The 25,262-nt window shown below is 42.0% G+C and overlaps 2 protein-coding genes across 6 annotated transcripts in view; one reads left to right on the forward strand and one right to left on the reverse strand.

Annotated features, from left to right (window-relative positions):
* The window catches only part of TTC3 (tetratricopeptide repeat domain 3), a 98,242-nt gene extending 95,612 nt beyond the window's left edge, over positions 1–2,630 (reverse strand). For all 3 annotated transcript variants that reach the window (XM_077119091.1, XM_077119092.1, XM_077119090.1), the window contains exon 1: positions 2,576–2,630. The gene's annotated coding sequence lies outside the window, so the exon portion shown is untranslated. The remainder of the gene's footprint in view (positions 1–2,575) is intronic.
* A 98-nt stretch (positions 2,631–2,728) lies between these two features.
* PIGP (phosphatidylinositol glycan anchor biosynthesis class P) lies at positions 2,729–14,673 on the forward strand. Of its 3 annotated transcripts, none has more exons than XM_077119097.1 (5): positions 2,729–2,935; positions 3,353–3,456; positions 8,286–8,358; positions 13,129–13,247; positions 14,348–14,673. In XM_077119097.1, the coding sequence occupies exons 2-5, from the start codon at positions 3,375–3,377 to the stop codon at positions 14,476–14,478; spliced, it is 405 nt and encodes a 134-aa protein (XP_076975212.1). In that variant the 5' UTR covers positions 2,729–2,935; positions 3,353–3,374; the 3' UTR covers positions 14,479–14,673. The 3 variants fall into 3 exon arrangements, with proteins under 3 accessions (XP_076975212.1, XP_076975209.1, XP_076975210.1); XM_077119094.1 differs by having other exon boundaries at positions 2,811–2,914; XM_077119095.1 differs by having other exon boundaries at positions 2,828–2,935; positions 14,560–14,673.
* Positions 14,674–25,262: the final 10,589 nt, after the last annotated feature.

The following is a 25,262-nucleotide window of genomic DNA, read 5'->3' on the forward strand; positions in this document are numbered from 1 at the left end:
GGCTGAGTAGTGGAGTCATGGTTGTTCATTTTACTTCTTAGCTTCATAACTTACATATATGTTACATATATTCGTGTGTACCAAATACTATATGAAAATAAAGAGGAAAAGAAGAGTAAAAGAAACCATTCATCATTATGAAAAAAACTATTTTAATTAAATCATCCCATCTGTCACTAGATAGTAGGGACACATACCACGGATATTATCTATACATCAGCCATAAGAACCAACACACATTAGGTACATAATAAATATTTATTGGAATTAATCTTATGAAGACCAAATGAGATAAAGACTCAGCCAGTCAGCTGTGAGATGAGTCTGAACTTATGTACAGGGCTCGGCAAAACACAATGTGCTGCAGTCAACTTTAGCAAAAAGCTAAAGCTTTAAGGATGCTGGTCTGTAAAGAGAAGGCAAAGATGCAGAAGTAGGATTCCATAATGATATGAGGAAACAGGTGTTGTCATTTAACACTACTGAGAGTGAAAACTGGTACAACCACTCGGAGAACTTCTGTGACGTCAGTTAGGCTGAAGAGGCACATATCCTACTATCCAACAAATCTACTTTTAGATGCATTTCCAAAAGAAACTTTCAAATGTGTGCAGAAGCACACTGGCACAAACATGTTTATGGCAGAATTGTTTTAAGTAAAAAACTGGAAACAACTTCAAAATCCATCAATATAGAAAGGTATATATTATGGTATATACAAAGGAAATTCATACCATCAATTAAAATGAATGAATCCAAGGTAACAGTGTTCCAATTTATTCATATATAAATCTCAAAATGGGATGCTAAGTGAAAAAAACAAGTTGCAAGACACTATTTACTACCATTAGTAAAGTTTAAAAACAGACAACACTATTGTTTTTTTTTTTTCTTTTTTTTCACAGGCAGGAACCAGGAACCGAACCCAGGACTCTGGCATGGCAGGTAAGAACTCTGCCACTGAGCCACCGTTGCACTGCCCAACACTATTGTTTTTTGACTCACTGTAATTGATCAAAGTACAAAATGTGGAAGGGAATGCCATACACACACCACAGTGGCTACCCCTAGGAAAGGAGGGGGGGAAAGGGTGAACATCTCCAAGATTTGCAACATTATATCTCTTTTAAAAATAACTGCGGTAAATTTGGTAAATGTTAACATCTTGCCAAATCTTAATCACAGAATGGTTAAATCTCCCCCCTGTACTTTACGTGTGGAATATTCCAGAAATTAAAAAGAAAAATTAAGCAGAGAGAGACAACAAAACGCAACCCTTAAGAGTAGCTGGGTTCCTGATAGGTTTGAAGTTTCCGTTTAGCCTTATAAATAAACCCTATCTTCCTTAAGATAAGATGAAAATTTCCTGCAATTAATAAAAGTGCTCTACGGTCATACTTAAGAGGAAACTGCACCCAAAGGAAGAGGAGTATAACGTGTATTTCTACCTTGTTTCCCTCACCAGGATGTTGGGCATAAGCCACGTGAAAACCATAACACATTATTTAAACCACTACATATTATCAAGAACGTCCCGGGTCGCTAGAACGTATTTTGGAAGGAGTTTGGAGGACTTCGGGAGTCTAGGACTACCAGTCCAAATTCACCTACGCCTCGGTCCCCCTATTCTGTCGGAACAGGCTGGCTTTCAGGCCATCCAGTCGTCAACACCAGAAGCAGCTGACCCGACCCGCTACTGCCCTGCCCCTTCGCCTTAGCCTTTGGGAGAGGGAAGATGCCCCGGAGACCCAGAGCAGGGAAGAGCGCGGGGGATACTTCCCTCCCATTCAGATCCATTCCTTGGGGAGGGGGCAAGCCTTGGGCTCAACTGCCAGCTCTCCCGAAAACAGGTGGCAGAGACGTAGATAACACACACACACATACAGACACACACACACACACAGCGAACGCGGCGCGCCCAAACGTTCACCAACAAAAACCGCGCACGAGAGGTCACACGCTCGACAGGACAGATGGGCACGAGCGCGGAGCGCTCCCGGGGGCGCTCTCGGACACCCACTCGCGGGCGAAGCTCCGGGCGGGGGGAATCTCACCTGAAGGAGGCGCGGCCCCGGGCACAGGGGGCGCGCACCCAACAAGCAGGAGTAAAGACACAATGGGGACCCCCACAGAGGTGGGGAGGGCGGGCGCGGGTACAGCGGGGGGACACACACGGAACGCGCGCAGGCTGGGGGGGGCCCTCGCTGGACTAGCAGTGTCCCCCCCCCACGGACGGAGGCGAGGCGCGCACCAACACAGGGGGAGCCACACACAAAGGGACCCCTGCCACCTTCTCACGGACACCCAAAGGGGCTCAGGCTTGCAAGAAGGGGGGCCTCGGACAAAAGCGACACACCCACTGGGCCAAAGACGTCCACACCCCTTCAGTGCCCGGACACCCCAACCAACGCAGACACACAGCTGGGACGATGGCGAGGGGCGAGCACACACCCACATTCATCACACGCCCACGCAGAGGCGTGCGACCCACGGCCCGCTCTCCCCGGGCATCTCAGCTGCAGCGGGAAAGGGTGATGCGCCAGGGGCCCCGCCGCCCGGAAAGGAGTGCACTCACCCGGGCCCACAGCCCGCGAGCTTCGGACGCGGGCCGCCGCCGCCGCAGCCGCAGCCGCCGCAGCCGCGGGCTCTCCACGTCAACCAGACGCGGGAGGGGGCGGGCGGCGCGCTAGTCACGTGGGCGGCAGCGCACATGCGCAGTCACGCCGTACCGTCTTCTCCCGCGGCGGCAAGCTACGGGATCCCGCCCGCCCCCGCGTCTGCCTCCAGCCAGCTCGGAGGAGTGTCGTCCTGCGCCTGCGCTGGGCGGGGGTGCCTTTGCACCTTCGCAGTCCGCTCTACTATTCCTTTCTTGCAGTTCCCTGGTCGGCGCCTGCGCCGAGGACCCAGCGCTGAGGTGGCCGTGTTGGCGGGAAGGGTGCGTGAAGGGCCCAAAGCCGAGGCCTCCCCACCGCAGCCCTTGAACGGGCCCTCGAATAAGAAACAGAAGCCCCCCGGGGAGGGCTGGGTCCGTGTCCTGGATATGGTGCGCGGGTCCGGGTCTCTGCCCTTCCCTGCCCTTTGAGCCCTTTCCCGTGGGAAGGCGAGCAGCGTTCGTCCTTTCCAGCTCCCACCCTCCCCGCTCCGCGGCAGGTGGTGCGCGCTCATCGTGGATGCTTGTTGCGCGCGTGCACGTGGGCGGAAGGGGGCGGGGGGCTTGTTGCGCAGTTTGCAGTGGTTTAGGCAGAAATAAAAACCCGCAGAGGCCGTGCCCGAAGCCAAGAGATGAGGTTATAGTAGACCAGTGGCGAAGGGGGATAAATCACTGACGAATTACTGTGTTTCTTTTTCACAGATTATCTGAAGCCACAGGGAAAATGGTAGAAAATTCACCTTCGCCGTTGCCAGAAAGAGCGATTTATGGCTTTGTTCTTTTTTTAAGCTCCCAGTTTGGCTTCAGTAAGTATTTTCCTGATGGGTGGCAAGGAGCCCTCCCTGGTGTTCCAGAATAAGGAAATGTTCCAGTTCTTAGAATGTGCACACGTCAACTTTTGATTCTTTCTACCAGTGTTTTATTTAAAGAAAAGTAAGGGAGCTTCTGTCTGTTCAGCTTTAATCTCAGCAAATGATTCTACAGCATCTGATGTGATAGCAAAGTGAATACAACCTGGTCCCTGCTCGTAAGGTCACAGTCCTGTGGTCAGAACACACAGGAGTAAATCTGCAGTTAGCATTTAGTGAGATCAGTGCAGAGAGAGCCCAGTGGAGGGACTGTGAGTTAGAGTTGTCTTTCTCCCGGGGACATTATCCCTGACACTTAGACTGATGAGAGAATAAGGGAGAGTGAAGGACGAGGTGGGAAGGCCTTGAATGAAGGCATGACAGGAATGGAAGTATTTTCGTATGGCTCCAAGGTTGCCTGCCAGAGCTGGGGAGTGATGGAATTAGGCTAGAGAAGTCAGTTTGAAAGGTGTACTCTTTATATCCTGGAAATCAGTTAGTTCTTCTAAAGCACTTTACAGGCAAGGAGATGGATGCTCATTGAGAAACTGAAAATGATTGGAGTCACACAGCAGGTCCCAAATCTCTCCCCAAAAGGATTTGCAAATAATGAGGGAAACTAGAAGGAGAAAATCAGGTGTCCCAATCCACCTTCCTAAAATCCAGGGAGGTGAGGAAGTGAAGAATTCTACCTGCACCATCAATATAGCTTGGAGATGGGCCGAACAGCTGAGCTGTTAGCTAAAGTAGTCTGCATTCTCCTAACCCCAGGAAGTATCTGTGTAATTGCCATTTGCTTAACCTCTTTGAGCCTTCAGGTTCCACATCTGTAATTAGTGAGTGCTAATTCACATAATCGTGTAAATTAGATACTCTTGCTATTGTCCTCATTTTACAGATGAGAATACTGGGGCACCTAGGAAGGTTTAAGTAACTTGCCCAGCATCCCAGTAAAGATAGAACTGGGATTTGGAACCGGGTACACTGTCTTCAGAGTCTGTACTCCTAAACCTCTTAAACATTCTGCTGCCTCTAAATGCTGTTGTGAGAACTAGTTAGGGTAATTTAACACAATGATAGGATACAATAAGTCCTTGATCAATATTAGGTGTTGCTGTTATTTTATCATTGTCTTCATTTTTGTAAATCCCTGATCTATAAAGTATTTGAAGGATTAGGAACATACCAATAAGTAAAAGTACTGACCTTAAGACTTAAATCAAGTAAAGTCCACAACATAACCAAAAATTAATTCAGCTAATGGCTATGAGTGCTTATTGTATGACAAGCATTGTTTTAAGTCAGGCAAGTACAAACCGGACAAAAGTTCCTGGCCTCAGTTTTCATAGTAGTGATGAACAGATTAAACAAGTAAAATGTACTCAGTGTGAGATGATGACATATACTGTGAGAGGAAATTAAGCAAAATAGGAATGAGAGGAGGTTGCAGTTTTGAATAGGATAGGAAGTGCCTCATTGAGAGACTAGGTTTGCGCACCGAAATAAGAGAGGGAGTTAATCATGGGGCTGTCTGGGAAAAGAGCATCCCAGAAAGAGATCAGCCAGTGGAGAAGCATGGGGAAGAAGCATGCCTGTGTGCTCAAGGAGCAGCAGGAGGCCAGGAAGGGCGAAGCCTGAGAAAGTGAGGTGGAAAGTAGTAGAAAGAGAAGGTTGAAGGCCGGGACCAGGTAGTTACGAAAAAACTAACGGTGGGTGCAGGAGGGTTGCAGGATTTCTCTATACCTTGAAATATTTACTGACCTAAAAACAAGATGATTATGGATTATGATAACTTTAAAGGAAATAAAGGGAAATGATAGAATATGGGGCAATAATAATTTTGTTGGTGTTGAAATTACTAGTCACCCAATCTGAAAACCTCAGTGGTGGTCTTCGCTTGTCCTTTTCCTTCTCCCCCAAACTCTTTTTTCTGTTACTCACTGAATCTAGTGGAATGGGCTTCTTAACTACCTCTAATCTTATCACCAACCAATACATCCTCCACACAGCTCCCAGTGTGACCCACTCAGAATGCACATATGGAGTCCCCCTGCTTTTTGGTTGGAGCATGGTGGTTATTTTTCTCTTACTTTTCTGTGTTATAAAGTAGGGAAGAAAAAAAACCCTCAATTTCTCCCATTACCTAGAAAAGAAAGCCCATTGTCCAAGACCTTTCATGATTTGGGACTCGCCGGCTTTTCCACTTTGTACCTCAACACTCACTACTTTGTGCTTTATGCTGTAGCAACTCTCAACTGCTTGGTTTCCCCAAAATATGTAACATCTCTTTCTCATCTTCAGGTTTTTATTAGTGCTCTTGCTCCTGCCTGGAATGTTCTTTCCATCCTCCTCATCCCACCTCCCTTTCCATAGATTACCTCTCCTCATCCTTTAGGTCAGCTCAAGCATTATCCTCGGGAAGCCTGCCTGATCTCCCCTGTTTCAGGTGGCTTTTCTCTCTGTCTTCTAATAAAACCTTACTATGTCTCTCATTCTGCTTATACTGCATTATAATTATCCGGGAAGTAGCATAGTGTGAGCAGACTGTTTGGGCTCCATTCCAGCTCACTTACAGCTATGAAACCTTAAAGCAAGTTACTTAAATTCCCTGAGCCTTAATTTTTTGTCTGTGAAATGGGGGTTTGGGAAAGGGCAAATAAGATAATTCATTTGTCTTAGTGAAATTCCAGCTACTGTGTTTGGCTTGTTTGTGTCTTCCGCCCTAATTTGTGAGCTGTCTAAAAATGAATACTGTGTCTTCTTTTACCTACAACTTTGACCTTTGCATGGTGCCAGGCACAAAGTAGGTGTTCAGTAAGTACTCGTTCATTTCATTAATAAAACTAAGTAAATCATTTCAATTTATTGATTTCTATTAGGCTTCTCCAGTTAAAAGCTACCTCAAGCTTCAAGCCAGTCCCTTGCCACCTTTTCCCTTGGACTCTCCCGTGTAGCCAAACAAAACCTCTCTTCGCATTCCTTATACTTTCTCCATGGATTGTGGTAGGAAATACTGTCTTCTCTTAGGTGCAGCCCACCTAACCATATGTGTTTTTAATGTGATGAACCCCATACTCATCCTTCAGGCCTCAGTTTAGTCATGTTTCTGACCACTGACATCACCTCTGCCACCACCAGTCTGGGTCTGGGGGTTTCTTTTGTACCCCATGTCACCTTTTATTACTCGATCACTAGCACTTTTGATGTGAATATCATGAAAATGTCAATTATCTCATCTCTGTTCCTCAGTAAATTTTAAGCTCAGGGAGAACAAAGACCATCTCTTTCAGGTTTAATGTTTTATATCAAGCTCCTGACAGAAGAGTTCTATAACACATTTGTTGGGTGACATACAGAGTTCTGTAATACATATTTGTCGGGGGAAAAAATTACTTATTCATCATTTTTTTTTTATTAATTAAAAAAAATAACTAACAACATTTAGAAATCATTCCATTCTACATATGCAATCAGTAATTCTTAATATCATCACATAGATGTATGATCATCATTTCTTAGTACATTTGCATCGATTTAGAAAAAGAAATAGCAAGACAACAGAAAAAGAAATAAAATGATAATATAGAGAAAAAAATAAAAATAAAAATACAAAAAATATATATAAAAAAACAAACAAAAAAAAAAAACTATAGCTCAGATGCAGCTTCATTCAGTGTTTTAACATAATTACATTGCAATTAGGTAGTGTTGTGCTGTCCATTTTTGAGTTTTTGTATCTAGTCCTGTTGCACAGTCTGTATCCCTTCAGCTCCAATTACCCATTATCTTACCCTATTTCTAACTCCTGATGGTCTCTGTTACCAATGACATATTCCAAGTTTATTCTCTAATGTCAGTTCACATCAGTGGGACCATACAGTATTTGTCCTTTAGTTTTTGGCTAGTCTCACTCAGCATAATGTTCTCTAGGTCCATCCATGTTGTTACATGCTTCGTAAGTTTATTCTGTCTTAAGGCTGCATAGTATTCCATCGTATGTATATACCACAGTTTGTTTAGCCACTTGTCTGTTGATGGACATTTTGGCTGTTTCCATCTCTTTGCAATTGTAAATTTATTCATCATTATTGATGTAGGTAGTTTGAAATTTGTTTCTGCCACTTACCTTGGCAGATGATTTGACCTTTCTAAGATTCTGTTTCCATAGCAGTAAAAATGACATACATACCTTGGGAATGTTTTGGGGAGTAAATGAAATATACTTACGACTGGGCTTAGCCCACAGTGAGTCCTCAGATGTTAGCAATTATTAAATTAGAGATAACAGTAAAAGGCATCAAAAAGTCTTGAGATTGAGGAATATAAGCTTGTACTATGGGAGGTAAACTCAGCATTGTGAGTCAGAGCAAAAGTAGATAAATTCACCTTTAAACAACTATAAGACTAATTATTACGACTCTGGGGATAACATACTGAACATCTCCTATACATAAAGCAAATTGCTAGGTACTATAAAGATCACAGCAACTCCTAAGACATGATTTCTGCTGTTAAATTGCTTATAATATAGTGTAAAAGTTAAGACATTTAAGAAAGTGGCTGTAATTTGTTAATTAACTAACATTAATAAGGTAATAATTGTAATATAGAGTACTATTACAAGAATGGTACAAATAAAGATCCAGAAGAGTTAAAAGGAGGGAAAAATAATTTGAGTGAATCAGGGAAAGCTCCAAAGGAGCTTTTTGTTTTATTTGAAACTTGTTGGATTAAATACATGCCTTAACTTTTTTTTCTCTCTTTTTTTTCCTCCCCCTCTTCCACAGTATTATATCTTGTGTGGGCTTTTATTCCTGAATCTTGGCTCAATTCCTTAGGCTTAACCTATTGGCCTCAAAAGTAAGTTTAATATAATTATTAGATAAAATGAGAGTATATGAATACTGTTTTAAAGGGTCATATTTTTCATTAAAACTACCCAAATCTTAAATAGTTATCTTTTAGGATCCGTGAATAGCAATACCAAAACCTTTTTTAAAGGTCATTATTGATACACCTAAAGATGGTAAGTGGAACACATTTGTCTCTATTTCTACCCAAAATCTCAATAAAATGACCCAACAGGAAAAAAAATGTAGGTATAAACCCATGAGAACAAAAAATGGGCTAGCAGATAAGATATCTTAACAAAATTTGGTGAAGTGGAGAGAAGATAGATGAAAAAACTGACTTAGCTTGGGTTTCTCCACATTGCTAAAATAAAGAAGCCAGCAAGAATATCTGTGCTCTAGAACACCAGAAAGGTGCAGACATTTGGAGATATCAGGAGCCTCTTAACACACTAGTTCTGGGTTGGGCAGAAAATTTTAAGAAGTTAGACTTTCAAATTTGTTTCCTTCAGCCCTCCTGGGAGATTGACCTGACCCTCTCCTGGCAGAAGATAAGTTTTCCTCTGGAGAAGTTGAATTAGAGTCTGTAGCCTGAGGGACACTAGATCTAACTGAATGTGGAAATGACAAAGTAGGGAAATAGGTGAATGTTTGCACTGTAATGATAAGATTCCCCCACCCCCACCCCAGAACCTTTCCTTACTAGATAGACTCCAAGACTCCTGGTTACTGCCTTATACCACCCTTCTCTGCCTGGAAAAAGATTGGTGGTTCCTCCTTGAGGGAGTTGACCAACCAAACAAAAAGGATCTATAGCTTCTGATACTTGGAGGTCTCTCACTGAAATTGTCAGGGATCTTAAAGTGAAGCTAACTGGTTGGCAATCCCTGCCTACATAAATACAATGCTTTCTTTTAGCTTGTTAGTGCTCCATTTTAAAAATATTAATGGACAGACATATTGTGCTATAGATGTATAACCTGGTATTTAGAGATAAGAATGAGGCCAATCAGTTCAAGATCAAGTTAATTCAGAATACAGGGGTAAGGAAGACATTGTTTATATTTTAGAACTTCACCTACTCTGAGACCAAAGGAAAAAAGATTTATTTTATCGAGAACCTAAGTTTTCTTAGCACACACACTAACTCACACTGTCTGGATAGATTATTTAAAATAACCTAAACACAGGGAGCCCAGAATGTGAATGAGGGTCTATAATCCTGTATAGTTTAATGTAATGCCTGGATACATCCCAGAGTGTGTTAAGCAGATAATCAAAAACTGTTGGCAAAGTCCCTTGTGGGAAAGGGGAAAAACTTAAACTTTACCACCAGGGAAACCCCTGATAATGGGTCAAATATTAGGGACTCCCAAGTCAATAGGCCAAGCCCTTGATCTTGACGCTTGCTCTTGTGAGGCTTATTTTTGTAGTGGAGAAGCTTAGCCTACCTATAGTTATGCCTGAGAATTACCTCCAGAGAACCTCTTTTGTTGCTCAGATGAGGGCTCCCTCTCTGGAATCCAAACTGCAAGTGAAATCGTTGCCCTCCCCACTTACATGGGACATGATGTCCAGGAGCAAAAGGCTCCCTGGTAACATGGGATATGACTCACGGGGATGAGCCTGGCCCTGGCACCATGTGATCGACAATGCCATCCTGACCAAACGGGAGAAAAGAAATAGAACAAATAAATATCAATGGCTAAGAGAGATCAGATAGAGTCTAGAGGCTACTCTGGAGGCTCCTCTTACACAAGCTTCAGCTAGACATTGCTACCTATCATGGATTGCCAAACCCTAACCCTCAGAAACACCTATGGCTTTGTATTAGATTCAGCAAAGTTTCCATGCACTAGGATTACTTTTCTAGAAACCTACACCCTCCAGAGGAGTTCCTAGGCCAGATAAGTCCTGAAATGCAGAGGGGCCAGCCTCTCCAGAACACCAACTACTTCCTACTTCCATCCCCCTATCCTATATTATTGACACATCCTTCCAACATGAAAAAATTAGAGTGGGCATAGCCCAAATAACCCTAAAGAATGGGAGAAAGATCAAAGGAGATGATGGAATTTATACAGAGAGGGTAGGGTTTAACAAATGAAGATGATTGCTGAATCATTATGTTGATACTTCTTTTAGTCTCCAGTGTCTTGCAGCAGCTAGTAGTAAAAACCTAAAATTGAGGAATAGTAACCCATACTAAACTCTGAAATCTATTCTACAACTAATTGTTGCAGTGTGCTTTGAAGTTTTTTGCTTTTTTGTATATATGTTATTTTTCACAAAAAAGAAATAATGTTGATTGTCTTGATGAATGTACAGCTATATGATGTTGAGAACCATTGATTGTACACTTCAGATGATTATATGGTGTTCTAGTTTGCAAGCTGCTGGAATGTGATATACCAGAAACAGAATAGCTTTTAAAAGGGGGAATTTATTAAATTGCAAGTTTACAATTCTAAGGCCATGAAAATGTCCTAATTTAAAGCGAGTCTATAAAAATGTCCAAATTAAGCTATCAACAAGAGGTTACCTTCACTCAAGAAAGGTTGATGAGTTTCTCAGCTGGAAAGGCACAAACATGATGATGTATGCTAGCTTTCTCTCCATTCTTTGTTTTGTGAAGCTCCCCTGGGGGCGTTTTCCTTCTTCATCTCCAAAGGTCTCTGGCTGTGTGGGCTCTGTTGTTTCTCATGGCCCTGAGGCTCTCTCCAAAATGTTTCCTCTTTTAATGGATTCCAGTAAACTAATCAAGACCCACCTGTAATGGGTGGGGTCACATCTCCCTCTAATCAAAGGTTATTATCTCTGTGGAGACAATTGTAAGGCCTGGCCCAGTAGCCTCTGGCTGGAAGGCTCCCACTCGAACTAAAACCCATGAACATCTGGGCATACAGCTGTTCAAACTCAGCCAGTCAGGACCTGCCCTGACAAACAAAGGACCCCCACTGCACACAGCCCTTAGCTATGCCCCTGGCCCTAAAGCTCAGGAAACTCCTAACCTACCACAGGAGGCCCCGTAGGTAGACATGGTCAGCACCCCCCACTAGCTAGCCTATATCTAACCCTGTCATAGGGGGGCACGACTTCCCCGGCCCGTATCCTGAGCAGCCGGACCCAGGAACCTCGCACCGGGACGATAAAATGTTTAAACTCGTACTCAGTTTCTCTGATTTTTCAGTCAGCTACCATTTAAAACCTGACAATAATCTCATCAAGTTTCTAACCTACAGTACTGAATAGGGATTAAAGAAACAGTTACCTTCACAAAATGGATCAGGATTAAAGCATGTCTTTTAGGGGACATAATCCCTTCAATCAGGCACACATGATATGTGAATATATAATATATACCAATAAAATTGCATTAAAAATTTAAAAATATTATTGGGCAGCCATAAATCATCAGTCATTGGAATTAAGCTCCTAATATGAAAGACAACAGAAAAAAGAAAAAAAAGGAATTTGAAGGAAATGGAGATAATGCAGGGAGCAGAAGAAAATTTTAAAGTAATATAAACTTCTCAGAGTTAAGAAAAGATATTAAGACTATGAAGCAAGAATAGAATGCTATTTTTTTAAAAAAAAGGAGTATTCTGGAAAATACCATATTCAGAAATTATAAATATGATAGCCAGAAGTAAAAATTTAGTTGAGGGGTTGGAAGATAAACCAAGGGTAATCTCCCAGAAAGTCGAACAAAAGGGCAGAGATAAGGAAAATAGAGAAAAGATGCGGCAAGTACAACAGGGCTAAAAATCTATTAGAAGTTTCAGAAAGGGAAGCTGAGTGAAGGCTGTTAGCTAAATCTCTGTGCTATCTTTAAAACTCTTATTTTGTTAGTAATAAAATAATATCATTTTAAAATATAATAAAATTATTTCAAAATTAAAAAAGAGTGAAGGATGAAGTTACTATGAAAGCATTTTCAGACACAAGTGATCCAGAATGACTTACCTCCTGTGCACCCTTCATCAGAAAGTTCCTGGAGAATATGTGTAAGACAAGTAAACCGAGAAAGAAGAAAACTGGATCTAACGCAGAACAGAGGCCAGGAGAGGAAGTTCTAGAATGTCAGCTGTGAATATAACAGACCGAATTGGAGAAGGATGATGGGGAGTTCCAGATTAGCCAACCCTAAAGAAACTTGCACTTGTTTGACTACATTGAGGGCGTTTTAGAGTTCCCTCAGATTTGAGGATAGGGTGAAAGTACTGACAGGTAACGGGGAAACCAAGCAAGCAAAGAAAAAAAGATATAATTAATAATTCCAGAGGGAAAAAGTTGTACAAGTAAAAAAAAATAATGGTAATATAGGAAGGTATTCAGTTGCAACCTTTGTTTACACAGTGATGACAATTTTAAAAGTCTGATATAATCACACCTTGTGATAGAAGCATAATAAGAGGATAAGAGGAATGTGAGAGGGCAGGGTATAAAAAGAGCTAAATTCACCTCCAAATTAGGAAGCTGTGAAAAAAATGTCTGAAATGGAAAAATAGTAAAGAAATGATAATATGGGCAAATTATTAGACATGTAGAGGTAAATCCTGGTAGAAACTGCTGAGGTGTTGAAAGCATTTGCTTTGGGGGAATGAGACTAGGGCAGGGATGGGCAGGATAGAGAACTGTGGAATTATTTGGCTGTATTATGTACAGGGATTACTTTAGTAAAAATTAAGTTTTAATGTGAGAAGTTAGTAGTCTAGCTTTATGACTGACTCGAGACTCGTTGAGATATCTTCACCGACTTTAACATTGCTCTCCGCAGATACTGGGCCGTCGCATTACCTGTCTACCTCCTTATTACTGTGGTGATCGGCTACGTGCTCTTATTTGGAGTTAACATGATGAGCACCTCACCACTGAACTCCATTCATACAATCACAGGTAAATTTCTGTAAAAGGAAAGTGCTGGGGTATGTTTATGGTGGAGCTGGGTACTGGCATTTTATCAAGCAAAGCTGCCAAGAATAGGTTACAAGATGTGACACAGTGGCCAGTAAAAAGAACCCAGGAGGAATAAATACAAAGTTGTGTAGGAGGTGGTGTTATGTAGAGGAAATACATTCTGATGAAAGTGCTGTTTATAGCACTAGTTAACAGGTATGTTTTCCCATAAAAACCACAGGTATTTGTGTTCCTCAGCAGTTTTGTCTGATGTAAACTCCTTTAATAAGCCCCGTTGATCAAGGGATGCAGATCCAAGCACCTGTTGAAACGGACCTGCAGGCCTCGTGCCGTGCAGGAGGAGTGATCTGGTGGGAGGGAGCCTAGGTAGGCTCCTCAAGATCACCACGCACACCTCGTCCCAATTCAGTGAACAGACGAGCCGCAGCAGGGCTTTGTAGTTGTTTTTTTATTAATTTATTTTTTATTTCAAGTCTAAAGATTAAAATAAACTAGACAGATTCCTGAGCTTGCTTAGATTCTAGGTTCTCCTTTTTAGTTCCCTAGTGTAATTTTTTAAAACATTTTTCATGAGCCTATCCAATGTATTTTGAAAATAATTACAGTATTTTTATATTTCTTTTCCATTAACTTACTGTATTCCTGCATTCTTGACTAGAATTACAGCAAATAGACAGTTTGTTCAAAGAAGAGATATTGTTAAGTTTGCATGAATGATTATACCAAATGATTTAATAGGTTTTGAGGCTGTTGATTAAATACATTTCAAAGCCTGTATATAATTCTGTCCTTATAAGAAATGTACAAATGGGACATTGATCATGTTTGTGCAAGTAAATGAAAATCAATTTCTTATCCGTGTTAAAGATGAGAAAACATACTTTGTTGATTACATTTTCATTTTGATAAAGACATTTCTTCTAATGGACGGATTTAAATATTTGTTTAAATCTGTTAAACATGTTATTTATCGTTATCCAAACATTAGCCTCATAAATTATGTAGTGGGTCTCCATCAACCACAGCAACTGTAGAAAAAATTGCTTGGGTAAACAGAGCTTATTATCCTTTTCTTATAGATAACTATGCTAAAAATCAACAGCAGAAGAAATACCAAGAAGAAGCTATCCCAGCTTTAAGAGATATTCCTATAAGTGAAGTAAATCAAATGTTCTTTCTTGCAGCCAAAGAACTTTACACCAAAAACTGAATTTACATAGACATACTTAATACCAAGCATTTTATTTATAGGTTTTTTTTGTTTTTTGTTTTTGTTTTTTTGCGTGGGCAGGCACCGGGGATCGAGCCCGGGTCTCCAACATGGCAGGCAAGAACTCTACCTGCTGAGCCACGTGGCCTGCCCTGTATTTATAGGTTTCTGACATAAAAATTTTGACCAAAATTATTTTGAATATCTCTCTTATTAATAACTAGTATGAGATGTTTTTTAAAAATGTAAGTTGAACTTCTCTTGGATTGTTCCATTAATATTGTAAATGTTTTTTTTTTTTTTTCTTTACATGAGCAGGCACCGGGAATCAAACCCGGGTCCTCTGGCAATATTGTAAATGTTTATTAATAAAATAAGAAAATACTGCATTACCATAAACCAGACTTTAAAAAAAATAAATGTCAGTATAAACAAGAAGTCTCTCCTGAGAGACATTTATGTTATAACTTGCAAAGGGAACTTGTATCCATGTTCCTATTTGTCTTTTGAGGCCAGAATCGAAACTCTTAGATGTGGGGGAATATTTGTCTCCTTGCCATTCATGTCTAAGACACAAATATTTACTGAGTACTTACTATGTACCAAGTATTTTTCTAAGCACTGGCTATGTAGTTACGAAAAGATTCTCAGAAAGCTCACGTTTTAGAAACAGGTTGAGACAGCCTAAACAAATAAACAAGAATAATATTAATTTTGATGAATGTTAAGCCGAGAATTAAGATACTAAAAAACCCTAAAAAATAAAGGAATGACTATTTTAGATTGGGTGCTCAAGAAAGGCCTCTCAGAGAGAGGTAGTTGGGGTTGAGACTAAAATAGCCAAAAAAGAGGCCTGTCATGTGAAGGCTTGAAGGGCAGGCCGAGCTTCCAAATGTGAAACAGATAAGGCAAAGGCTTTAAGGCAGAAAGGAGCTTGATGTGTCCTCAGGACAGAGAGGGACAGCAGGGCCCTAGATCAAACTGAGCAAGGAGGACTCTGGTCTGAGATGCCCTGGGAGGAAGAGCCTGCACCGTGAAAGGCAGTGTGGGAAACCTGGATTTAAGTGAGTACTGAGTTTGAAGGACTTTATGTACTGAGCTATTTGGAGACTTTAACGAAAGGAGTTACATGGTGTGATTTATGGTCACACTGGCTACTGTATAGAGAGTGGATTTGGGGAGAAGGGGAAGAGAACAGAGCAAGAGTGGAAGTAAGGAGATCATTTAGGAGGGTAATGCATTAATCCAGGCAAGAAATTGTGGTTTAGTTGGGGAGAAGTGGACAGCTGTGGAACATTTGTTGCAGTTATCCACAGCTCACTGGATAGATAGATTTGGTTGTGCAACCATGAGGAGGGCTGGGCGAAAGAAAGCGTTTCAAGGAGCATTCCTAGGTGTTTGGGGATTAAGGATCTGGGTAGATGGTTTTGCCTTTTACCGACCTGGGCAGTACTGGGGGGAAGTATAGTTGAGGAACTGAAGGACGCTAAAAGTTTTGTGTTGACTATGTTAGGCTTGAAAGGTTCATTAGACTTCAGAATGGAGATGTTAAATAAACTGTTGTATATATGAATATCAGTTTCCTTACTCTGCAAATAATCTTTTTAAAAATATCATCATTAATGTACCACATTTCTTGAGAAAGCTCTTCTCAATAAACAGATATAGACTAACCAAAGTCTGCTTAATTCCTCACTTCTCAGTTCCACAGTTTAATGTGTGGCCAAAAAAAACCAAAAAAACAAACAAAAAAAACTAGACATAAAAGAATACATATTGTATGATTTCACTTATATGAAATTCAAAGTCAGGGAAAATGATAACAGTAGCTATTACAGGAGAGTATTAACTAGGAGGAGGCATGAGGGCACCTGCTGGGAATTTGAAATACCCTGTTATCTTCATCTGGGTGGTGGTTACCTGGGTACAACACGTTTAAAAAATACATATACAGCTACATCATTAAGATTTGTGCTCTTGATGTAACTTATACCTCAACAAAAAAAAGGAAAAAAAAAAAACAGTACCTGGGCTAACCCCAGAAATTTTGACTCACTGAAGCAGGAACCAGGAAGAAGTAATTTTTTAGTGTTTTCCAGGCATCATAATGTAGCCAGGGTTGAGAAGCACTACCTTAACTGGCTCAACTTAACACAGCTTGTGGTCGACCAAGAAAGCAGTTGTTCACTTTGCAAGAGAAGACCAGCAGGTATCAGCATAGTCCTCTCCCCATCTTCATGAAAATCCTACTCAGACCAACCTTTATTTGTTCATCACTCCTCTAAGACCCAGGATGGGCATGAGAAAGTTTTGAAATAGGCCAGCATAGGACCTTTAACTCCAGTACTGAGTGCTCTGCACTTGAACCTTCAAATTCACATCATTCTATTCTCAGCCACAGTGTCTTACATAGTTCATAAGAGGTTATGACAGTGTTTTTCTAACAATGCAGTGTAATTCTTTTGAGAGTCCTGTCCAATTTAGTGAGTGATTTTTTATTTTTTTTTAATCTCAGGGCTCATACTAGCAAAGATTAAGAACTCTAAAGAGCTTTTGAGTGTATGAGTTATATTTATTGATATTTTCCGTATTAGAAATTAAAGCAATTTTTTGAATAAAAATGACTTATACTTTCATCTGAACAATGTTTTATGAAAAATATCTGTATTTTACAAAAAAAAAAAGTTAATGAGACAAGTGGAATTGCTTTACATTTTTGAACAGCTACTGTCTGGCTCAATAGAAGACAGCTGGATTCTCTTATCTGCTTCTACATTCAGTCTCTTACAGTTCCACACATCGCAAAGCCCCTGGAAAACTACACTGCATACTCGTGTGACAGTGAGAGTGAAAAACAACAACCATCTTAGTAGTATTCTGAAAATGGCTCAACCTTGTAGACACCTCTCTGAAAGAGTGTCCAACCACACTTTAAAAAATCACTGGTTAGTGAACCTCAATCAGCATTTGTGTGTGTGATGAAATAGAGCAGAACAAAACATATCCAAGTGCATTGCACTTAGTAACGAGAATTAAATTAATTGAACATCCCTTGGGCACTTTACATCCTCTCAATTTTATCTGCTACTCCAGCCCCTGATACTGAAGCCAGTTCTGTGCAAACTCGGGCCAGATTCACGCCATTGCCACCTGGCAGTGCTCTCGGGGCCCATCCATGTGCTCCCTAGAAGGAAGGAGAGTTAACACCTGTGGGGCTACCCTGGCGCTCCTGTGGGGCAAGAGTCAATGGATAAATGTGTTCCCCTTCCATCCTCCAAGTGGACAGCTCTGAGCTTTGTTTCAGGAGCTCCTCAGGTCTTAGGGGATTGGGCTCCAGTTGCCGTAGCAGTGGGAGCTCAGTGATGCTTCCCGGTATTGGCTTGTCTTTCTTCTGTGTTGTTCCCCCAGTTCTGCCTAGGGTCACTTTCCAAATAAACTGCCTGCACGCAACCCTTTGTCAGTCTGCTTCCAGGAGAACTCAGGCTAAGACGTTTTTAGTTTGTAAAGATTTTGCTGCAGTTAAATGCCTATGTATGTTTTGATGTATAATGCATTTCCCTACTGTGTATCATAATTTGAGAAAAAAGTTTGAAAGTGTGTGGACTGAAAAAAACTTCAACTTTTGATACCAACTGCAAATGATTGCAGTGACTTCAGACAGCAACTGCAATACAATGCAATTTTGACTCCAGCTGAAATCAGGCCAGGCCCCACAGCTGCAAGGTGAAACTCTAATACAGACCTTCAGGCACCGGCCACAAGCTTGGGGACCCAGGCCACCTGACGTCTAACCAACTGGCTACTCATTCAGGGGTTCCCACCACCCCGTCAGGTTTGATAATTCACCATTATGACTCAGAACTCACTGAAAGCAGTATACTTGCAATTATACCTTTTTTTTTCAGCTAAGACACTTATACTTTTATTATAGCCAAGCAGGTACTAATAAGACAAAGAGGACAAGGTCTGGGAGGGTCTCAAATGTGTCTTCTCCAAGTGGAGCCTGAGGACGTCACTCTCCAGCACAGTGATAGAATTTCTCAAGGTGGAATCTCCTCTGAGAATGTCCCAAGTTTACTTGGGATTTCATTAAGGAGGGAGGCATGATTGGTGCAATCACTGACCACATGGTTGATCTCAATCTCTGCACCCTCCTTCTTTCCGGAAGGCCAGGCTGACAGAGCTGGCGAGGTGGCCCAACGGGACCACCTTGCCAGCACAGACTATTCAGGTGTGAGCTGAGATCCACCAGGAGTAACAAAGACACTCCAGACACGTCTCAGAATGCCATCCTTTTTGCAGAGTGTGTTCTTGGCATACACCAAGCTCTTTCCCACTTTAAGGCTTTGCCCTCTGTACCAAAGAAGTCAAGGGGTCAGAAATGATGCAGTTAGAGAAGAGCATATTTGTGGACCAAAATTGCTATCTGTTTCACATGATACACGGGAAAAACTTTCTCCAATAATTTAATACCTGCCTCATCCTATTTCTGCAAATCTACTGTGCCCAAGTGCTGCTTGTATGTGTCATAGGCCCCGAAGGCCAGAAGACGCCAGCAAAGCCTCATGGTGACATCTGCAGGGATGTGGTGGAGAGCCGGCTGACGTGGCCTCCACGTAGGCATGAAGCAGCTCTGAGTCATCCTGCATCAGCCTCTGCTGCTGCCCTAAGAGGCCCCCTCTCTCCCAGTGACGCTGGTTTCTAAAGCCACCTTTTTTAATTATCCTCATTAGTGCACCAAGAGTTGGCATGCTCTGGGGAAAACTCAGTCACTCTCCTCACCACATTCTGTGATCGACGTAGGCCCCTGGCAGGAATTAAAATAGTGTCCACTTTATTGCTGAGGAAGCTGAATTTTTTAATGCTGCTTAAACCTGGAGCCAAATCAGGCTTAATTCCCTAAACCTAGATCTGGGGACTGACTTATAAGGCGCACTGGGTCTGCAGGTCTAAAGACCTGGCCTGGCCAGCACATGAAGGGACAGGAGATCACTGTGGGCTGCAACTTGGAGGCCCCAGGAGAAAGCAGACAGCACATGTGTGGTCCCCCTTGCACCTTTCCCCCCATTAGATAAGGTGTTCCTGTTCCCACGAGTCAAAGGAGTATAGGCTAGAGAATGAATGGCACAAGTGTTTGAATCACTGAGGTAGAAACCTGGGGAGAAAGAAGACGGCTGCCTTTGCTGATCATCAAGGTTTCGTCCAGATTTCCCCTATTTCAAGCAATCAGGAAAACCAACATCTTTGAGGGTAAGCTTTGTGGAATTGCATCCATGGGGCCAGGGTCTTAAAATTGAAATCACTACAAGGTCAGCAGGCTTGAACATTTTAAAGTCACTTGATATTTGACCCCAAACTGATCTCCAAAAGGGCTGTATCAATTTATGCAATCCCCGGAACTCATCAGTCTTCCTCTGGGTATGAATTCTTCCTCAGTATTTGAAATAGATTAAGTGTCATGTGTTCCATTTTTCCAAATCCGTCCTCAACATCCCTGCAAGGGTGAAAGTCTGACCATTGGAAGTTGGTAGCTCTCCCAAAGTCACATTGCCCATAAGAGGCCAGGCTCTGACCACCACGACGTGGTAAGACCTTCCTCCCAGTAAACTCACTGGCTTGTCTATTGTGACCAGCCAGCAAGCCAACACACAGTCATTCAACAGACATTGTTGGGCATCAGAAACCAACCTATGCCAGGGGCAGGGAATACAGAGTGAAGGAGCATAATCCCTATTTTCAAGGAGCCCCCAGTCATATGGGGAAAGGGACGGGTGATGGGGTATCTCCAGCACCCCAAAGGGGTGCTTTAATCATGGCATTCACAAGGCACTGCCAGCCACAGAGGAAGAGAGCTCCCAGCTCTGCCCAGGGCATAACAGGGGCTCCCGGAGGAGGTGATTCGCCAGAATCCTAAAAGCAAAATGGGGAAGAGGGGAGACCTGCACAAAGCCAGGTGTGTGTGGAAGGCCGGTGACTCTTGGGAAGTTGCAAGAGCAGGAGCATGAGGACCAGGTCTGGGCCCATGAACACCCCTGGCCACTGCTCACCTCGCTCCTCGCCCGGCCCCCTGCACTTCCTCTTCCCTTCACAGCCAGAGCTGCAGCCACACTGACCTTTCAGGCCATGCTTCTGCCCACTCCATGGGGGCTGTTTCCTGTGACATGCTCACCCTCCACCCCCATCCTTTTCCTCTCTTCCTTCTCATCTCAATACCTGCAGGGGGGCATTTCCTGATTTCCCAAAGTCAAATGCTGTCAGTGTACTTTTCCTTCCCTGTGCAACTCCAGCATCACCGCACGGTCACCCACGTGTGCAGGCTGGTGGGTTGGGCTTGTCACCTCCTCTCCGTGGCCGGGCTCAGCATCTGTACACAGGAGAGGACTCAAACTGTTGAATGAATGACAAAACCTAGTGGAGAAGTTGGCATGGAGAGAAATAAAGAGCATCTCTGGATGCTTCCAGCCTTCTGCATGCCTGTGCCCTCGCTCTAAAAGATGGATGGGTGAGGTTTGGACGTCAGGTGACTATGTTATCTTTGAAGTTCGGGTAAACCGCTCTGCAAAGAAGAAGCAGAGAAAGGAAACAAACCATGTGGCCCATGCAAAGTCAAGTGGGGAGAGGGGGGCAATGAATGGGGTTTGTGCCATACACAAATCTTGGCAGGTGAAGTTCACCTACCAAGGGATTGCTGAGCTGCTGGCACAGGCAATAAAGTGAATAGAGTCCCAGAAAGGTCCCTTCCAGAAATAGGGAAGGGTTTGAGTCACACCAGCCCGGCCACTGAGCATTTGTGCAGCCCCATCTCTGCCTTGGTGTGCCCTTCCCGCTGGCTCTCTGCCCACACCTGCCCGCTCTGGCTCCTGGGCTCCACTCACTCCTGGGACCCTTCCTAGTTCTGCTCCCTCTCTCCAGGTGACAGAGCATGCACAGTTAAGAGCTTCGGGTCAGAGCAGGGCTGGACACCAGTGGATGTCCAATGGGTATGGCCTTGGATACTCAGCCCCTCAACCCCTGTTTTCTCACCTGTTAGATGCACTGGCTTCCCGGAGTTTTGGAAGGCTTAATCAGGTGGTGAATGTGAACCCCTGGAACCCACAGAGCCTGGCCCAGTGTCAACTATATTCCCTGGTGAAGAGCTTGCCCCCAGCTGCTCTAACAGGCAGATTGTATCCCTAAGGTCCAGACACCTGTCCATCCCCGTGCTTTGCTGTTTTACTGTGGGGCAGGGCCTTATCTGATTGACCTTGCTGTCCCCTAGGCCTAGCAGTGGGGAGCTAAATAGATGGTGTTGAACAAGAAAGAAAAAATGTAGATTCCTATCTGGAACGATCAGAACCGTTCCAGATAACTTCTTTTGAAGGTACAATGAGAGAATTGTGAACTTTTTTCACAATTTAAGGAGTCAAATCATATATGGCCTAGATATTCAGAATTATCAGTGTAGATGCCCTGTAACAACCTTAAATGACTATTGCATTACCTTATTTGCTTTCTGCTTTCAAATTTTGATGAGTTTTTGTGCGTGCATGAAGTTAACTGACGTTTATGAAGTTTGTCCATAGCTAGTTCAGACCAAATTCCCCGCCATCATCAAATGTGAAGATTAAATTTGATGTGTGTGAAAGATAGATGAACTGTTGCAGGATGAAAAGGCAATTAGAAACCATGGCCTCTGGCCATAAAGGTACACAAATTAAAGGACTGTAAACCCAGGATGGAGATTCTATCAGTGATGAATCTGTCGTTTCACTTGACTACTGATCTAGTACAATTATGGGAAAACTAACAGAGGGCCTAAGTGGAGAGACAGACTGGGGCCATTTGTTCCTCAAGTGAAATTTTCAGGCCCCCAACCTCAGCCTTTGCTTTTCCATCACCACTGAGTGGCAGCATGGCAGTCAGAGATGACCTTTACTTAACCTTGAGAATAACTCTACCCCTTCCTGGCCAAAATAAAGCATGTATGTCAATGCCTATTGACAATCCATTTGCAGGAGTTACTGAATGTTTGGTCTAAGTCGATGATATCTTTGCCTTCTTGAACTTTATTTTACAAAATAAATATCTTTCATAGACCATCTTGGAAGTTAGAGAGGACCACACACCAGGTGCAGAGGCAGGACAAAATTTAAAAGGTGGCTTTTATCTGGTTTGGTTGGTGGTGGTTTTCCTTTTCTTTGCTCAAACATTCATCCGAATGAATATAAAGGAATAACCCAGTTTCATCTACCACCTTCTTGCAGGAAGACAACCAACTTTCATCCCTTTAGGTATTTAGAAAATGTTTATTGCTGTCAGCAGCCCCATAGATAAGCGATTCCAAAACATTCCTAAACAAGAGTTACTCTTAGACTTAACTCCTTCCCTCCCAAACATGCCTGTGTAATGATTTGTGCAAAGATCTGAAGTAAATGAAATCAGATATCCAATCCCTCAAAGAAAATGGTTTCAGTGAAGTTAAATCCCAAAACTTGCCCTCATTTTCACCTCTTCAACCCATCCTTATCAGGTGCTTCTTGTCACCAAGAAGATGAGTGGTGGTTAGTGTTTTGGGCTGAATCAGATTTTAGGGGGTGGGTTAGTCGTTGAGTGCCCTAAACTAAGTGAATGTATGTGTGTGACTGAAAAACACTGCTGAAGCCTATTAACCACCCATTCAATGATCAATACATAATGCCAGAAATAATCATGATGAAAAGTCTGTAAGATTTTGGCTAACATTGTTTCATGATTACAGAACTTTAAATCTACCTAATACAGAGTATGGAAGGTATCTCATAACTGATGTTTTCAGTAGTTTTAATTTTGATTTTTACTAAGTATCACTTATTTAAAAAGTAATACATGGGGCGGTGCAACGGTGGCTCCGTGGCAGAATTCTCACCTGCCATGCCGGAGACCCGGGTTCAATTCCCTAAGCCTGCCCATGCCAAAAAACAAACAAAAGAAAGTAATACATGGGCATTGTAGAGAAATTTAAAGCTATAAAAATAACAAACCTATTAAAATCACCAATAATCCAACACCCAAAGATAATTATTCTCAACAGTTTTGTATAACTCCTGTTAGGAATGGGTGTGTGCACGTGTACATTGTGTATGTGTATGTAACAACAAAAAATGGGATCACGCTGTGAATATTATTTATGCACCTCATTTTTCAAATAATGTTTGGTGAGCAATTTAACAACTGCATTATATTGTATTATTTGGATGCTCCATAATTTATTTCACCAACTCCCTATTTTAGGAGTTTGGGTTTTTTATTAGGATAGTTCTTAGGTTTCATTTTATAAATATTACAGATAGGCTTGTATAAAAAATCATCATCATTATCTCTGATTATGTTCTTAGGAAGGATTTATAGAAGGATAAGGGATGTAAAGTTTCTGAAAGCCTAATTACAATTGTTGCCAAATTGTCAGGAAGATAGTCTCAACTTTACACTCCCACCAGAAAATTAGGACTGTTTGTCAACATCAAGTATTGATAGCCTATTGATTTATTTAATATGCATTTTATGCTTTAAGTACTCAAGAAAGTGATCGTGCAGATTGGGTCTTATTGTAAAGGTTCCTAGATTGTAAGCTTTTATAGCAGTCACATATATTTAGGAGTTATAACTGACATTTCTAAATTCTGAGATACGGAGCTGTTTGTATATAACCTGGTCATTCCCTGAAACTTCAGGTATTCATGTGACACCTGAGACTTAGAGCACTGAAGCTATGAAAGTCAGCAATACCCCATTCAGCAACTACTTTAAAAGCTGAAAAAAGTGATCAGACTTCGTATAGAGATATGAATGAGAATACGCAGTAAAGGATGATATGGTCTATATCATCTTAGATTTAAAATTTCAACTTGTGTGAGACCAAAAGGTAAGATGTTTATTTGGTGGAAAATTTATATTTTGGGTAGCGCATTATATAATTTAACTTATATGGTCAGTTTATTTGAACACCGTAAGTTCATGGTATCTTGAATAGAGAGTGAGATCTTGGTTTGTACAGGTTGATGTGGTGCTCCTTGCGTAATTTGGTCAGAGAATAAAAAAAGTATTTGCAAAGTCCATTGGAGAACTGGGGAGAAAGGAGGAAATATTCAACTTACCCATTTGGGGAATTCCTGATATTCTCACAAGCAGTGGAAACAACCCATTAAATAGGCTGTACCTTCAATCTTGGGGCTTACCCCTATGAAGCAAAGGAGAAGCTAAGCTCCCTACTTATAATTATGCCTGAGTCACTCCCTGAGAAGCTCGTTTGTTACTCAGATGTGGCCTCTCTCTCTAAGCCAACTCAACAGGTAAACTCACTGCCCTCCCCTACTAGATGGGACCTGACTCCTGGGGATGAGCTGGGACCTGGCATCATGGACTTGAGAAAGCCTTCTTGACCAAAAAGGGGAAGAGAAAAATGAGACAAAATAAATTCTCAGGGGCTAAGAGATTTCAAAAAGAGGTGAGATCCTGGAACTTATTCTTATGCATTATATAGATATCCCTTTTTAGTTTATGGTGTCTTGGAGTAGCTAGAGGGAAGTACCTGAAATTGTTGAACTATGTGTTCCAGTAGCCTTGTTTCTTGACAATGATTGTATAAAAATATAACATTTACAATGTGACTGTATGATTATGAAAATCTTGTGTCTGATGCTCCTTTGATCCAGGGTATGGACAAAGGAGTAAAAAAAAAAAAAGGATAAAAAATAAATAATAGGAGGAGATAAAGGATAAAAACTGGGTAGATTGAAATAGTGGTAGTCCATGAGAAGGAGGAGTAA

Source organism: Tamandua tetradactyla, chromosome 10 (genome assembly GCF_023851605.1).
Source record: "Tamandua tetradactyla isolate mTamTet1 chromosome 10, mTamTet1.pri, whole genome shotgun sequence".
Classification (NCBI taxonomy): Eukaryota; Metazoa; Chordata; class Mammalia; order Pilosa; family Myrmecophagidae; genus Tamandua; species Tamandua tetradactyla.

Bases quoted from the DNA above. Each gene is read 5' to 3' on its own strand.
- PIGP (XM_077119097.1), top strand. From the start codon at position 3,375: ATGGTAGAAAATTCACCTTCGCCGTTGCCAGAAAGAGCGATTTATGGC. The intron at 3,457-8,285 runs GTAAGTATTTTC...CCTCTTCCACAG, and splicing joins AAGCTCCCAGTTTGGCTTCA to TATTATATCTTGTGTGGGCT. The intron at 13,248-14,347 runs GTAAATTTCTGT...CTTTTCTTATAG, and splicing joins CTCCATTCATACAATCACAG to ATAACTATGCTAAAAATCAA.